Here is a 17,512-nt window from a genome sequence, read left to right as displayed (position 1 = left end):
AGAAGCACCATGAATGATGAATATCTTGAGTATCCTCTGCAAGTATTCATCTTTAAAACCAAGGTGAAAGACTTTTCTTATGAAAGATGTTATTAATTGTCATCAATTTGGGTTAAAGGCATCTGCGTAATTGTCGCATGGATAGCAGCGCCGCCTGTGCGTAAAAATTAAAACCTGATGGGTAATGTATTTATCGGCACGTCTTGTCGGGCGTGGCTGCGGTGCGTCTGCCGCTGGGGGGGCTGGAGCCGTAGTCTGCTCCGGGGGTTGCTGGATGCTCCGTGATGGATGAGGAGTGACAGATCGGGGTTAGCCGCCAGGGGAGTCCATTTTCTTCCACGGTCCTGGAACACTCGAGGAGGAGAAAGCAAGGGGACAAGGAGGAGCGGCCGGTTTCTACCCCTCCTCTTTCCCTCTGTCACTCTCTCTCTCTCTCCATCCTCTCCACTCCCGCGCATCACAGCCTGGTGGTGGGCTTTACCAGGACTGCACCGCATTGCTGCTGCTGCTGCCAGCCGACCCAACCCACTGAACTAACGCACCAACACACTCACATACTCCTCTCGGATGCTGGGGACTGAATGCTGCGGATTATGTGAGTGAGGATATGCAACAATTCCCCGCGTGCCTCCCTCCGGACTCTGACTCGCTGTCCTGCTCGGTGATGTCAAGACTTCTGGAGCATTGGAGGTTTTTTGCAGCTGCAGCGCCAGTGCACCACTGAGCTGGGATACAGCCCGAGTAAAAGTCTGCAGAGCTCACCCCTGTATGCAGCGGATCACTCGTAACCGTGAGCTCCCCTGGGTGCTGCTTCCAACATGGGTGTTGACTGAATGGAAGAGTGTCCCCGCGCTGGCACAGAGGGATGAGGACGCACTTGTGAGGATTTAAACCTGCAATCAACACATTCCCCGGACCATGATTCTGCAGCCTAGGACGTTGTTTGTGTTACTGGCCCACGCACATGTTTTATTATGTTTGAGGAATAATGGGGAAGTGCGAGGTAAAGAGGACGGCAACGTCAGCGCGTACTCTGCCAGGACTTTCCACGCGTCACTGCGGGAAAGTCACCAAAACAAAGCCAGGGACCGTGCGCTCTCGGCGGGATATGCCACAGGTGCGTCCTCGGCGGAGCGGGCGATCTCCAGGGGGACCCTCAACTCCACTCACCCCTGGAAGAGAGCGTTCATTGCGGGGGAGACAAGGCGAGTGGGACACAACAAACGCGACTTCAATAGGACTGTGACACCCATGGAGGACCCCAACGCCGTCGCACATTGGGACGCGACGCGCCGCCATAATAAGAGGATAAAGTTGAATGGCGCTCTCGGTACTACGAGGACGCCAGCAGGTGGACACTACAATGCGGCTAAGCCCTCCTCAATGGGCTGGGGAGGAGGGGGCCCCGAGGAGGGCGACAGGCACAAGAGGGGCACAAAAGACGAGCAGAAGAAAGGATGGAAGAGGGGGAGAAACCGGCTGAACAAAGACGCGGTGCTTTCGGCTCAACCTCACACGTCGCCGTGGGAACCCATCCCCAAGCCGGCGGCCCTCACCTCCACAGACCTGCCCTTTGACCTCTTCACCAGGAGGCCCGAGTTGTTCACGTTCAGGGAGGAGAACCCCTGGGACGCCACGCCGATCACGCCCCCCAGCTCGCAGGACTTCGGCGACGAGATCAAGAACCCCTTCTACCCGGTGACCAGCGAGACCTACGGCGCGTACGCGATCACCTGCGTGTCCGGAGTGATTTTCCTGGTGGGCATAGCGGGCAACATCGCCATCCTGTGCATCGTGTGCCAGAACTACTACATGAAGAGCATCTCCAACTCTCTGCTGGCCAACTTGGCCGTGTGGGATTTTGTGCTCATCCTCTTCTGCCTTCCCATGGTGGTGTTCCATGAACTGACCAAGTCCTGGCTGCTGGGGGAGTTCACCTGCAAAGTGGTGCCATATGTGGAGGTAAATCTTTGGGTTTGGGGTTTTTATTCTGCTCTGACAAACAAATTATTGATTTAGTTAAGATGCAGTTTTTTTGCCACAGTGGACCTAAAGGGTTGGGCTTTCAGTTTCAAAGCCCTAGCAGGCCTGAAAGTATACACAGTCGTGGCTGTACAGGATGTAATGTCATCCAGTAACAAGTACGCTCTGTACATCTGCTGCTGGAGAACCTCACCTGGGCCTTGAGGCATGTAGACATGTCACACACACACCAGGATGTAAGACAAGTGGCTCATCCTCCATCTGTCACCCTGATGCATATTTAAGTTAGGGTGACGGGGAGCTGGCGAGGTACTCAAGTGGTACAAACACACTCACATAGTGTGTCACTCTTTGTCCCTTCCACGTCCCCGTCTTTTGGTTTGTCTTTCAACACACCTACAGTATGTAAGGCGGCACTAGAGGGATGTAAGACAGGTTGTTTACACCAGGTTAATACCTTCCCTTTGTGTGCTTACTGCAATTACACCCGTGTCAGATTCACCCGAAAAGGATCTTTTGTACAGAGCTGGTTTTCAGCTCAGGGGTTTTAAAGCTTGTTTTGAATGGCCATACCTTGTACAAGGAAAAGACAAAAGAGCAGAGGCAACACACATTCTTTTTAAAGCGTTAAATTAACCCAAATACAACGTATAGGCTACGCTAAATCAGACAGAACTGGAAGAAACTAAGTTGTGGATAGTGTCTGAGATGCAGGAGTGAGAGAAAGGTGTTCTACACAGTGCAGCAAAAAGAGAAATGGAAATGTAACCAAACCTAAAATAGACCAGACGTCAGGAGAGAGAGTTATCCAGCCTCCAGGCAGCGAGCCAGAGCAGGTGCATTCAACTTTGACCCCACCCTCCAGAGACAGGAGAGGGCTGCCGCACAATGAAGAGGTAACATGAGCCAGAGAGCGGCATGTTATTGTCCTGGCGGTGCCTTCACGATGAGTTTCCATGCGTTGCTAATTTGAAGATGTTGAGCTGAGTTAAGCGTTAAAAGCCTTTTCAAATAGATCCCAGCAGACGAACGTCACGACCAGTTTCTGCATGGAGAAATATTATAGAAGTTAGTCAATGTGGTGTGAAATTGACATAGAACTGCAGGACTGTGCAATGATTTACTCTTTTGAAATGAATGAAATGCTGCTAATAGTTCTACAAGAAATTTAGATCACAAGAATGGTTAATGGTTTCAGTAGATAAGTACAATTTATAAAAGCCACAGGTCTTTCATTCATTTACATTGATAATATCGCATTGCACCAGCCTCACTAATTCACAAACAATGTAATCATGTGCTCTCATTTCATGTTTCTCTGATGCACAGCATGTGACAAACACCTTGCATGGGTGCATATGTTTTAATTATGGGGGATTAGAGAGAAACAGACCCCATCCCCATCTCATTGCATATCCAAGAACCACAGGATATTATTTAATAACTTTAACACAGACTCCTGTAGAGCTCAGACCAAATCCTGATTCTTAATGAACAGTGTGTGTGTAGGAGTGGTTCTCACTTGTCTCCCAGCATCTAAAATAGCATTTGAATATGCATTTTGTATCCATCAGGACATGTGCACTGGGGCCTGTCTATGTTCACTGTGTCTTCAGTGTGTGTGCGTGCATGCATGTGTCAGGCCATGAGTAATGCAGCCTGGGGCTCACACTCTCCCTGTGGAACACTCAGTGAAACACACACACACAAACACAGTCACCCCCACTGAGTGACTTTATTCTTCACTTAACCCAAATTCAGTCACAGGGGACGTCAACATTCGGCCTGAAACAAAGACTCACAAACTCAGTCACACATGCTGACGCTCGCACGCAACATGCTCACCCTTACACAGGCCCATTCAAAGCAAACCCGAAACCCAACTTCACGTGTGCACGCATACATGATCAAAAGGTGGCACAGATAAGAGTATCAATGTCCGCTGAGAGACAAGTCCGCCACGGTGCTGCCTTCACTAAACCTTGTGTTATTCTGTGTTTAGCCGAGTGTGGATTTTTACAAACCTCAAAGAGAAAGCAATTTTCAGGTGTGACACGTGAGCTAACGCGGCGAGGAAATTGTAAGAATGCTGCACAAAATAAAAATGCCAGCTAAATCCGGCCTGCTTTATTTCAGATACGCTCCAGTTTCATGCTGCTGTCGCTGCAGACGACCCCTCCGGGCCGCGATGCACACGGCGGCAAATTCAAGCAAAACTAATGGGCAATAATTGGGTTTTCACACCTGGCAGTTGATTAGGATAAGACCTGAGCGTCGGCTGAAATAACAAATAAGCAGCGCAGCAAGTATTTTATAAGCCTCCTTTACTACAGGGAAGTGAGTCATTTCGTCAAGGTTCATTCAGAACTATGCTGCTGTAACACAGTGATTTAGACAAATGTCTCATTAACCATAAATATGATGAAAAAAGAAGATGTTGAACTTGAATAATCATTTTATGTCTTGTTCATGCTGTGAACATGGATTATTATCAGTTGAAGCCTGATCCTTGTTTAAATAGCATGAAAACGATCACGAGATGCTTGTGACTGAGACAGACAACCCACATCTCATTCAATAATGTGAGGCATTAAAATGTCAAAGTGTAAAAATGTGCACATGAGCACAAGTGGAACCGTGCATGTGCTGTCGCTTTGTCCGATTTATCAGCTCATGAGTCTGTCACACATAATCTTCTTTTGAAACTACGCAATCAATTAATCAATACAACATATTTAAACCATGAGGGCCATTGGATTTGGAGCTTAAACAGACAGGGGCTATACATACACACATTTACCAGAAGAGATATAAATAATAACACTACTACTACTAATAATACAAATAATAATGGTAATAATAAATAAACATGGAAAGGTATTTAAATTTTTCATGTGCCAAGTTCAATAGAGGATAATTCTCCTCTAGTTCCTTTTCTGGGTTATCAAAAATGTTTTGCCTTATCAGACCGCACTGTCACCATGACATCATAAAGGGGTCAGATTCCCAGTGAGGGGCTGAATGTGAGAAGAGGATCTTGTTTTCACTGAGGTTAACACGCCCTTCCAGTTATCAGTGTGAAGAATGAACAGTAGGACACCCTTGTGGTGAGCCTGTGCTGGTGTGTTTGATGAAGGACTCTCTGGGGCCTGTTCCGTTAAAAAATCCATAATCCGTAAAATCGGTACAGATTGAAGTGAGTGCAGGTTTCTGGCGAGAACGACTGCTACATGGTGTGGAACAAAGCAAAGTCTCTGTTCTTCTACAGCTGACTGTGACTGTGAACGTAAAACTTCTGCTCAGTTTTATTTCTGCTCCGGGTTTTAACTTGGTCCTGATTCACATTTCTCTTGATGTGTTTTTCTCCTTGGTAGATGCTGTGAAAAACCATCTTCTCTCATTAAGGATGCTTTTAGGCTTCTTGGTCACCCAGGGTTTGTAATTGAGGAATAACAAACTCTCGGTGACCACGGAGAGTTTGCTTCAGGTATGCAGCAGCCTAATGACCACTCCCATTAGCAGATACACACGGCTGCGCTCGCACCGTCTTTAAACCTGATTTACGAATAACTGTCTGTCATCATCATGGGACATTAGTGACTCCCTAAAGACGCTTTGTCTCATTCAGTGTAATTGGCAATTCCACAAACAGTTTAGCTGCATTACACCACATCCTGTATAACATGTAGAAAAATCTTATTATACAGTACAACACTAACTCAACACTGACCTATTTTGGTGTGTGCATTACTTTAGAGTGTGTGTGTGTGTGTCTCATTTATTACTAGGTTCATTCTGACCTCTGCTGCGCTGTTCAATACCCTGTAGAGAGAGACTGTGGGCTGTCTGTGCTATGGTACAGTGGGCTTTGGCAGGCAGGCGGAGAGAGAGGGAGAGAAGCAGAGCAGGAAAGAGGATGAGAAAAGTGATAGACTGGCAGAAACAGAGAAAGGGAGGAGGCGGCGGAGGAGGAGAGAGGGGCACTGAGGACCAGTCTCATAGACTGAATATAAAGATAGATGATGTGGTTGCTCCCAAAAAGTGAAGCCAAAGCCAAAAATATGGTGGCTGGATGCAGCATGAACCCCTCCTCCTACATGTTAGTAGAAGGGACATGGATTAAAGTATGTGTCAAATTATTTTTTCTCAAAGATAGTTTGTGTCATTTCAGTTCTTCACAATAATGTTTGTTCAAGTGCACATTTTTCTGATAAGAGTGATTTGATACATTGATTAGATATTCAATGCTATGAAAATGGTGTCATGATTGACAGGGGAGACTGACACATGATTGGTCGAAATTGATTGTATTGTCTTCCATCTTCATATCCAGTCTAAAGAAGCTCTGGAGATGTCCACTGCAAAAAATCAGTCCTGTATGTGAATATACACGGTTATTTACATCCATGGACTGTTTGTCTATTTATCCAACAAAGTATCTAGACCAGCACACACACACACACACACACAGTCACTCACTCACAGAGGCAGTAGGGCGTGCTGATCCTCCAGATGGGTGGGATGGCCTTCTCTCCCTCTCTCTCTCTCTGCATCAGCTATCTGTGATTAGAAGTGAGCCTAAGGGAGAAGAGACACAGAGACACACACACACACACACACACACACACACACACACACACACACACATTATGAAAGTATTGGGGCACATAAGCACAATTTAGTTTATATGCCAAGTGCACTGTGTGCAACACATAAACACAACTCAAATTCACAAACACTCTGGATCTCATGTCCTCTGCGTCTATTAGGCTCAGGAATGACAGTTAATTGGAGGATATGTGAATTATTCAGGGTATTTAATTAATGGCTCTACATAATGCACAGTGGTGAGTGCATGCAGTCAGCGCTCTCAGCCCATGGATGATCAGATCTTGGTTTGTGTGATGAGACAAGACCACACAACAACACAAGCACAGATTAGGCTTGCTGTTAGATGCAATTACCCAAATTGATAATTACCCATGTAAATATGAAATATTCATTGGGTGATTGTCATTATGAATTAGGTGTGTTGGTGAAATGTAAAAAGAGCAGTGCCTTGGTTTTGGATGAACACAGAGCAGGCCGGCATGTAGCCAGCCTTGGAAAAGAAGAATATTACAGCTATTGCATTTTCTATTTCCACCAGCAAAACACTTCTAGGCAGGAATCAATGACCTGGAATAAGACTTCCCAGCGGCCACTATACACCGAGGGCAGAATACATTTTTCATTGTCCAGGGGAAATCTGCCACAGGTCAGGATATCATTTAATGGAAGAGGAATTTATTGTCCGGAATTAAAACTCACTGTAAGACTGAGACACAAAGCAGCAGAATAGAGGAGGAAACTGTAATTTACTGTGGCTGTTAATTTAATTAAAGAGAAGAGGAAGAAAAAAAAAAATGTGAGTGCTTGCCCTATTTCTGTGTGAATTCTGTGGAATATAATAGAATTGAATAGAAAAGACTGATGTCTTTATCTTAGCAAAAAGCCCATTCTCTGTCCAATAAAACTATAACGTGTTCCTCAGTGGGCTTCAGTGGTGCTGCGGCTTCTGGCTTCAGTTTTTTATTTACTGTAAGGACATTAGAGTGTTATTGATCTATTTATCTAATGTTCAGCAAAAAAGCAAAGAGGTATATTTGCCAAATTGTTGGAAATAAAACGACCAGCTGAAGAAGACCATGTGATGTAATTGAAAGCTCCCAAACAGCTACTAAATATAGATCAAACAAGGCTGTGTGTTCGTTTTGTAGCAAAAGTAAAAAATACAATATAAACACAATGAGCTATAAAGGATAGAAATATGTACAATGTAATCAAACTATAAACAGTAAAACAGTATTGCACATATATGATATTGAAATTGCAAAGATAGAAAAACCTGAGTGGCATAGATATAATATGTGTGTGGATTACTGGGAGCAGTGCTGATTGTACAGTGTAATAAGAGCAGGATATAAAAGAACAGAATATAATATTTTGAAGTTTCCTCATTAACACAAATATTCTCAACACGTGGTTCACAACTAAACCCTCTCCATTACAACTGAGCTCCATCCACATAGAGAAGTCACTAGATGTGGTTGAAAGCAGAAATGTTTTTGTCATATGAGAAAAGAAAATACTCAAACAAAGAGATGTTAGTTTTGGTCTCTAGCATCATCCACCCTCAATCTAAAGATAGAGCCTGTCTGAATAACCTCACACACTGACACACACTATGTGAGCACTATCCACATATGCGCTCATACACACAAACCCACAATAAAATACATAAATGTGGCCATGCACAGACATGAATTCATGCTCACATGTGGGCGTGCACACTCACCCACTGCACCTTCTTTCCTTCCCTCTTCCAGACACGCAGCACAGCTGGGAGACGGATGGTGGCTGTCAGTGGCAGGGTCGCTCTGGTTAGAGTTATGGTCTGCTGGAGCCTGTACTGGGTCACACACAACCTAGAAAAAGCACAGCAGCAGGAATAACCCTTTGTCTCTCTGGCTCATTACTATCAGACCATGTGTGTGTGTGTGTGTTGTTGTGTCTCCACATTAGCTCATTCATCACCAGATAACAGCCATTATCCCTGACAGTGGCTGTCGTCACAGCGCGGCTGCACAAGCTCCACCAGCACTTGTTAAGACCCAATTAATAACGCGAGGCCTTTGTGCCACCAGCTCACAGGACCTTTAATCAGGAAGTTAATGGGCCGTTATTAAAAACAGCACCGGGGGAAAATGTCTTTCTCACCTGCTGCGCTGATCGACGGCCAGAACCGGAGGAACAGGTGTGAGGGATGAAAGGTTGTTTCATGTTCTTATTTTTCTTTCCCTCTGTGAAGCCTTTCAGTCTAAGGTTGAGAAGAAAAAGAAAAACAGAACTGAAATACTTTCCAAGTTTATATAGACAGTGTCTTTAAAATATACACAAAACTCTATATTAGAAGTACTGCTCTGACATTTTTGGACATGTAATTATTCACTTTTCTTTGCCAGGAGTTATTGATTTATTAACGCTATCTAATAGTTGTTTAGTAAATATACAACATGCTGTCTTTGAACAGCATAAAGACAGGAAACAGCTAACCTGTCGTGGAAAAATCGATACAAATACGTTTAGTTTTAAAAACAACAAATAAATAAAAATACAGTTAATAAAAAAATACAACAACACCCCAGCTAGTTAAGCTTAGCATTGGGAAAATAGCTAGCCTGGTTATGGCTATATAAGGGGCTAGACTTATAACCATAGCCAAACATACAAACATGGGAGTTATGTCCTCTGGGTCATCGAGACCATAATAAGAATGATTTTGTTCACTGAGGTTTACTGGGTACTTGTGTAATTGTACTACTGTTCTAAAAAAGTATTGAGACAACATTTTAGAAGCACCTTTTTCAGCCTCAATGCTAGTGTGACTGTTATTCATACAGCTGGTAAAAAGAACATGGCAGGGTCGAGGCTGCTGTTTGGAGGAAATGTCACGTCAACATTGTTAATAAGTCTGAAGGAGACCTGGACTATTTCTCTCTTCCTGTGACTCTGGTCTGTGTCTAACTCACTGATACTGTCCCCTTCTGTCCTTCACTGTTCACTCTCAGTGTCTCCGTTCTCTAAGTCTTAAGCTGTTTTCAGGCCTGAAAACTCCAGAAAATTGGATCTGGGCATTTTCCAGTGTTTGCTTTTAACACACAAGAGCGCTGCAGGAGATTGTGCTGGTCAACAGCAAAATGTCTGTAGAAGGAGGCAGGAGATGACGTATATATTCCGCTGTTTTTTTGTTTACATCATCACTGGTGGCGGCCCCTATCGCCCAAAGCACTCACATTCCGTTAAAAATGTACATCTTTGTACATGGCACCTCTTTTCAATTTCCCTGCTGAATTCTCACATGGGCTCTCAGAAATTTTCTGGACAATTTACCAGGGGGCTGGCTTCTCTCGTACAGCCCTTCAAGAGAATTTCAGGAAAACATCCGGACTTCAGTGTGTGTCTGAAAGCAGCTCTAGTATCTCCCCACCCCTTCATTACTTTCTCTTTCCTTCTCCATTCTTCTTCTGTCCTCGTTTCTTATGCACACACATTTGCATAACCACCTTCCACACACACACACGCACACGCACACGCACACACACACACACACACACACACACACACATATCCCTTCATCACCCCACCAGGCCCGACTCTTGCACTCTCTCTCTCATCTCCCCTCCAGTACAAAGCAATGCTTGTTCGTCCTGCCCCTTGCTCTCCACCCCAACACGCTGATCAAAGCTGGGTTCCATAGTCCTCCATGACAGCCTTTATAGCCATTCCAGCTCTGTTGTTCGAGTCATGAAATATTCACCACGTGCAAGCATCCATGTGTCATGAAGGGGTGCATGTGTGTTGGCATACAGCCACCACATATGGGAATACAGGTGTGCTTGGTGTGCATGTTTATGGAGAACGAAGTGGGTCACTCATAGCGACTGATATGATGCTTCTTCAACTGTAAAATGAAGGGATGTAGGGCCACATGTACACAGACAAATTAAGGCATTCTCACTGTTAATATTCATAATATGGGGCCTGATTCACGTGATCCAGCAGCTGTCAAAAACACCTCAGTGTTCTGTGATAAAAAAAAACTCACTTGATTCATTCCAAACGTGCAGCATTTTAGTGTGTAAATGTGCGGCAGGATGGAGAAATAAATAGCAGGCAGCAATTTCAGAAAATAGTATCAACACTGACAGATGAGTCAGAGAGTGAAGTGAGCGGAGCATCTATTTCAGCAACATGTTGCAGGTGAAATGTGCTTTTTCTTTTGTTTAAACTTTGTTCACTGAAGACAAGGACAGGCTGTTAGAATCCTGTTTCAACTTTAGTCACATAACAGCGACAGACTGACACTCATCTTGTTAAAGATACGACCGCAAAGAATGACTTCCTGTTTCATTGTGAGCATTTTACTGCTTCACAGTTGCAGTTGGTTAATTAACTCTGGGACATTAAAACTGGGAAGCCATGTTTTTGTCTTTGCAGATGCCTGTAGTGTCAGAGAAAGAGGAATTATTCCAAACAGATTTTTAGTGAGGACTGAAGACCAGAGTTTGAAAAAAACACTAACTTACATATACTTTACATGTTTGGCTCAAATCAATTTCAGGTTGCACTGAAAAAAATTGCATGGCTTGAACACCTAAAGGACAAAATTAATAATCGTTCTGCTTTGGCAAAATTATAAAACAATTCACAATTAGAGTTACGAGATTGTGGCGTGACAGCAGGTAATAAACCCCCCTGGTCCGAAGCGTAGTCACATCGATCACAATTATTGTTCGGTGCTGGAGTCTGTGGGGGGGGTTGTCTACCCCACTTACCACTTACCCCCTCACTGTTCCGTTTGGTCGCCCTTCATTAGCCTGGTTAGTGTGTGTGTGTGCGTGCACGTTCAGACACACAGAACATCTCACCATGTGTGTACATCTCTATCCGTCCAGGAAGTATGTGTTTAGAGTGCTAATGCCGTGGCTCACCGGGGCCATCTGGGAGGCTGGCTGTTGTAATTAAATTTGAAATGAAGGGAGTAAAGAAAGGAGAGGTGTGCAGAGGGGAACGGCGGGTGAGGAGAGGAAAAGAGAGAATAGATTTAAAAAATAAAAAAAAGAGAGACAGAGGATGTAAAGGTGAAGGATGGAGGAAGAGAGTGGGTCAGATGCAGGAGATTTGGTGCTTTAGGCAAAATCTGAGAAGAAACTGGTTCAAGTGAGGACACACACACACACACACACACACACACACAAAGTTACACACACCAACACACACACACAAAGTTACACACACCAACACACATACACACACTGCCAAGGGTAATTTTCCAAGTTGCCCACCAAATTGACTGTTTGTCCAGCAGATGCTTTCACATCCTAAGGAAATTTGTGCCCTCAGTTTGCAGAGCTTATACATGGAGAACATTGGGATAATGCAGGTAATTAACAAAAGCAGTGAAGTGTTTGGGTTTGTTATTTAGTAAAACAGCCATTGAACAAGGGGCGTGAAAATACATGTGAATGCAGCTCTGACAGCTTTTAATCCACCCTCTCAGTCGCACACATTCAGGGATGCAACACAACTATAATACCAGTTTACAGCCGTCCATTGTGTTGCTGTTGCTCCTCTACTTGTGATTATACGTTTGTTACATGCACCTAAAAGCCGCATACCATTATTTTTTGTCCTGCTCTTCACTCATCAAGTGGGAACAAGGGAACTTGCAGCCTCTCATTATGTATCTGTCAGACATTTTCTGCACTTTTGTCAGTTTCTTGTTATTCTTTTATTCTTGACAACCTTGACTACAACTTGGAAAAGTGTCATGAGTTTGCTCTTCTGTCAGTTGAAATGATTGGAGATTATCACCAGTACAAGGCTACTGTCAGATCAGAATCCATAATTCACTCTTGTCTCGAATCCTCATGCTTGCAGCATTGAGATGTTTCCTGCACTATTTTTAAATATATTGGGAACAGGAATATATCTTTAAAGAGCGTCTGTAGGCCACCGAGCAAATATCAGAACATTCATTGTACTCGATGATTAAAGTGACTTCTCTCCTGATAAATGTTTCCTGCCTGTTTCTTCAGGTGGCGTCGTTGGGCGTGACCACCTTTACCCTGTGCGCTCTGTGCATCGACCGCTTCCGTGCAGCCACCAACGTCCAGATGTACTATGAGATGATCGAGAACTGCACATCTACCACTGCCAAGCTCGCCGTCATCTGGATCGGCGCCCTTCTTTTGGCCCTCCCTGAGCTCCTCATTAGACAGCTGGTGACAGAGGACACGGGAATCCCAGGCGAGCCTCCCGTCGAACGCTGCATCATCAGGATATCCACCTCGCTTCCTGACATGCTCTACGTGCTGGGCCTGACCTATGAGGGTGCTCGTCTGTGGTGGTGCTTCGGCTGCTACTTTTGTTTGCCCACCCTCTTCACCATCGGGTGCTCGTTGGTAACGGCACGCAAGATCCGGCGTGCAGAGCAGGCCAGTGTGCGCAGCAACAAGAAGCAGATTCGGCTGGAGAGTCAGATGAACTGCACCGTTGTGGCGCTAGCAATCGTGTACGGTGCATGCGTGGTGCCTGAGAACATCTGCAACATAGTTTCTGCATACATGGCGGCCGGTGTTCCTGAGCACACTATGTCCATCCTCCACCTTCTCTCCCAACTGCTGCTTTTCTGTCGGGCCGCGGTGACGCCGGCGCTGCTGCTCCTCCTGTGTCGTCCACTGGGCAGGGCCTTCCTAGACTGCTGCTGTTGCTGCTGCTGTAACCACGTGCCCTCCTCGGCCACGGCCAGCGACGATAACGAACACGAGTGCACCACCGAGCTGGAGCTGTCGCCGTTCAGCACCATCCGCAGGGAGCTGAGTAACTACACACCTGCTGGCTCCAACTGCTGAAGTGACATTCCTCATCAGGGGTGGAGATTTCACTAGCCTGCCTGTGGCCAGAAATTCTCAGACTTGGCTAGGAGAGATTTGCCTTACCTCGTCTGGTCACGGAAGGAAGTTAGACACTGAATAATCACGTTCAGCCAGTGTCTTTCAACCCCGCACTAATACTGGACATTTACACTAACTTTATAACCCTTACTTCCCAGGAACATTAACAAAAAGCTAAATCTTCTTTCCACTCATGCCCTGGGTCATATGTTTAGCAATTCCGCCTGAAACCTTACAAACCTCCCTTCTCTTTACCTTGTTTGCCTAAATATCTTTGGACAGTGGGGATGGTCTCTATGGAATCAACTTAATTTCTTTTAATGAACCTAATCCTGAGGCTGAAAAACTGAGTAAGAAAAAAAACTGCTGGCCTCATGGTATCAGTGACAGGTAATATTTATGCTGTACAACGTACAAATGATTGCACAGAATGCGTCACAATAAATTCTTAGGGTTAATAAAACGGGTTGTGATGACAAATATGTTTGGCCACCATAAATAACATTTACGTGCAGGAAACTGTGCTGCAAATCTTAAGGGAGAGAAAAAGTACTTTAAATCACTTTCCAAAAGTGTCACTCATGAAATTATGGGGACTTAGCTAATTAATCACAGAGCGACCGTGTACAGTAATACAGCATCCAGTCGGCAGACACTGCCTATAGATCTGCAGGACTCACTTTACAGATCACATTTGCTGCAAATGGACAGTTCATAAAATGGCGCGCACGTGGGAACAAGGCTTCTGATAATTAAACTAGCACAGGGCGTCTCAGCGGTAATGACGGTTTGCAAGAGGAAAACACAAAGAAGACGCTACGCCCTGGAGAATCCAAATGTACACAACACTTACACTGTATATTGAAAAATATCCAGTTGACTCACACAAAACTGGGCTGGTCTCAGAACAACAACATAGACTGGGGTAGAATTAAATGCTCTGGAACGGACTAATTGAAATCACATCAGAGTTGAACGGAGAGAAATGGAATGGCGACAGATGAAACTGATTGAAGTGAATATGAATAGAGTGGACACTAATGGAACATAACACGGCGGAGGATAAGTGAAATGGATGGACTCTGCGTGAAGTGGACTGAAATTGGATATCTGCACTACACTGTTGTTTCATGTTTCGCCTTACACTTTGGGCTGTATATAAACTGTACACTTTCTTCGGTGCTCTTATGATGAATGCGCTGTAAACAACAAATCCATCGGTTCGACTTAGAATCACAAGTAATTGAGCTGCAGACTTTGTCTCAGGTCAAGAAGACAGATTGCAGTTATCTGCAACTCTGTAATATATGAACAATAGTGAGGGGGAAAAAAATCAATATGGAGTTTTCCACAGAAAGTTTAATTAAACATCACCGGACTGCCTTTACTGAGAGTGATGGCTGTTTGACAGCTGCGCTACAGCTATGGTAGCACTTTACTTTACAGTACAGTAATTACTTAGTGTTTAATTAATCACTAACATAAAAAACTACATGTTATTAACATTGTTATACATCAATGGATGCAATAAGTATTACCATATATTTATTTAATCGGGACAGAAATATAATTAAAGGCTATTAGTTTCATTATGCAGCAGTAAAAGGGACAGAAAATATCAATCAATACTAGATTAAACCAAAATATTAACGTATTACAAAAAAGTGCCAATGCAGCGTAACACTGTAAATACTAGAAACTGCTGGACTGAAAATATAAGTGGTATTATAGATTTGTACCAATGATCAATGCAAAAGTTCATACTAAAACATTTAGGTTGTTTTTGTTATTCGTGTTCATGGTTATGATTCCTGAACTGTAAAACAAAGTGATACCACAACTTCAGAAGCGACACTGCAAAAGCTTGTTTGCTAAACCCGTCCATTGAACACTGACGCTTAGTAGCTTTTACGCTAGACACATGGAGGCGCCAGAATCATGCTTCAAAAAACACTCAAGTGCAGGCGCTAGCCAATCAAATCACTTTAATGTGAAAGAGGAGCCAGAGGAAACTGGTGAACCTGGTGTGTGTTTATCTGGCTGTGGATTTTATCTCCTGTGTACTTCTTTTTAGCATTGCATTGATAGCTAGCATGGCATGTTAGCACGAAAGTCGCTATGCTGTGTCTTGAGCATGAAAGTGTAATTGTTGTTGTTATGACAATCGGTCCAGCGCCAGTCAGACACACCCACGTTCAGGCGTAAATGCAAAGTAACAGGTCCAGTTTGGTCGAAGTTCCAGCCTCCAAAGTGGCGACATAAGTAGCGTTGCTCCAGGCTCTAACAGGAATGGTACATAGAATTTCTAGATTTCCTAAACCAAAGACAGCACAGCTCAGCATTTTCAAACGAGTCAGAGGGGAAGATAAAAAACTAAAGTGACAGGTTTTAATGCGGCTAACAAATTCATCAGTAGCCAGCTGTTTGAAATGACGGATCCATTGTGTCAATAATTACAAAGAAATTCCACCAACGTTACCACTGTAACCACAACAGCAACCACAGAGTGGTTGAGCAAGGGTTGAGCAAATAGTTACTGTGTGAATTCTTGACCTTTAAGACCCTTAGCTCTTCATTTACTTGAGTTTTTAAGTAGAACCAATGAAATGTTTTTCACAGTGTATAAATTTACAAGTGTATTGTACTGTAAATCTGTTTCCTTAATGCTAATAATCAGACCTGGGTCAAAAGAAGGTTCAATCACTTATCACAATGCAGGAAACTGAAATGATGACAGAAAATGGAACAAACCCAACCTTTGCTATAATCAGGTATGGAAGACGTAGGTGGACAACATGACTCCTGACCATTATCGATTTATTATTGCATTTATAACTTGGATTATATGGTGGTGAACTCTGTGATGACCCAGGTGTGATGTTCATTGGTATACTGTATATTGCGATGAATCTTTTACTTACGATTCTGCACTGCCAAACACCTTCTCTGTGTCTGTCTCTTGTGCTCTTGTGGTAGTAGCACACTATCTCTGGGTGTCTCTCTCTCCCTCAGTGCGGAGGTCAGTTTGCTCTCAGCTCCATCTGTACAGGGAGAAGAAAATTACTCTAAAACATAAACCATAAAAGATCTGACAACACCCACGGCCAGTCAAAAAATACAGCTTGTACGAATGCTGTTCAGAGGAAGTGTGGATGAAGAATCTTATTTTTAGCTTGAGGCAGCAGCCATCTCTAATGAACTCTTGTTTATGAGCTCCAGGAGATCCAGGTGGATGTGGCCTCATGTTGGCGCTGCCTGCAGCTCGTCACGTTAATAGATGAAATGGGCGAGAACACAGCAGCTCTGCAACACAATGCCCTGCAGCCTGTTTGACAACTCTTTTTATTACCTATCACTATCAGGGTATTGAGAGCCAGTGTGTTAACCAGTCAAGGGAAATTACACAGTACACAGAAAATATATTTTTCCCATTAAATAACAACAGCTCATAGTGCTGAAGTCTGGACTTCTGCTTTATTTCTTGATGGGACTCGAGAGTAAACTGACCTCCTGAACCTAATTCTCTTTTTCTGCATATTTCTGAGAGTGTAGTTCATTCTAAATGGCTCAGTGTGTAGTAACGTGGTTCGAACTATTGATGAAGTGATTCTTGTAAAACCAGTCAGTGAGACGTTTATTCTGAACTTTGTTAGCATCCTCTCTTCACTCTGAGCAAAACGTGTCCGTATTGGATACCTGAAAACGTAAGCACACGGCCACTACTGTCTCTGAAGTCTAGTCACTGGTTTCTAAATAGCTTTTTATATAGCCAAAAAACTGTCCCTTTGTTTATCAAAGAACTTTATCTTGAAGACTGTATATTAAAATCCTAAATGTTCTATTACTGCTGATTTATTGGGGTCATTTGCTATTTTGGATCTTTGATGAGTAAACTGTGTGAGTGGCATCATCTTTAATCCGTCATTGTTTAACTCAAGTAAAACAGAACTCTTATAATCCAAAGAACAGTTCAAATCTAAAGCAAAGAAATGATTCAGTCTTTTGCCTCCATGCCAAAGGGTTGTTACCAT

The 17,512-nt window shown here is 43.9% G+C and overlaps 2 protein-coding genes across 5 annotated transcripts in view; one reads left to right on the top strand and one right to left on the bottom strand.

Moving 5' to 3' along the window:
* The window catches only part of LOC109641358 (uncharacterized), a 50,199-nt gene that overhangs the window by 16,902 nt on the left and 15,785 nt on the right, over positions 1–17,512 (bottom strand). For 2 of the 4 annotated variants that reach the window (XM_069519465.1, XM_069519467.1), the window contains exons 1-5: positions 16,403–16,524; positions 8,743–8,842; positions 8,321–8,450; positions 6,467–6,561; positions 2,758–3,028 (exon numbers count right to left, since the gene is read on the bottom strand). In XM_069519465.1, coding sequence (XP_069375566.1) covers positions 2,758–2,941 — 184 coding nt within the window. In that variant the 5' untranslated portion in view covers positions 2,942–3,028; positions 6,467–6,561; positions 8,321–8,450; positions 8,743–8,842; positions 16,403–16,524. Of the gene's footprint in view, positions 1–2,757; positions 3,029–6,462; positions 6,562–8,320; positions 8,451–8,742; positions 8,843–16,402; positions 16,525–17,512 lie in introns of those variants that run through there. The other 2 variants (XR_011240085.1, XM_069519466.1) reach the window with 2 other exon arrangements.
* gpr37b (G protein-coupled receptor 37b) lies at positions 253–17,320 on the top strand. Its single transcript, XM_020105803.2, has 2 exons — positions 253–1,962; positions 12,624–17,320. Exons 1-2 carry the CDS (start codon positions 919–921, stop codon positions 13,437–13,439), a joined length of 1,860 nt encoding a protein of 619 aa, XP_019961362.1. The 5' UTR covers positions 253–918; the 3' UTR covers positions 13,440–17,320.

Source organism: Paralichthys olivaceus, chromosome 23, assembly GCF_024713975.1.
Source record: "Paralichthys olivaceus isolate ysfri-2021 chromosome 23, ASM2471397v2, whole genome shotgun sequence".
Classification (NCBI taxonomy): domain Eukaryota; kingdom Metazoa; phylum Chordata; class Actinopteri; order Pleuronectiformes; family Paralichthyidae; genus Paralichthys; species Paralichthys olivaceus.
This window is presented reverse-complemented; position numbering and strand designations above follow the sequence as displayed.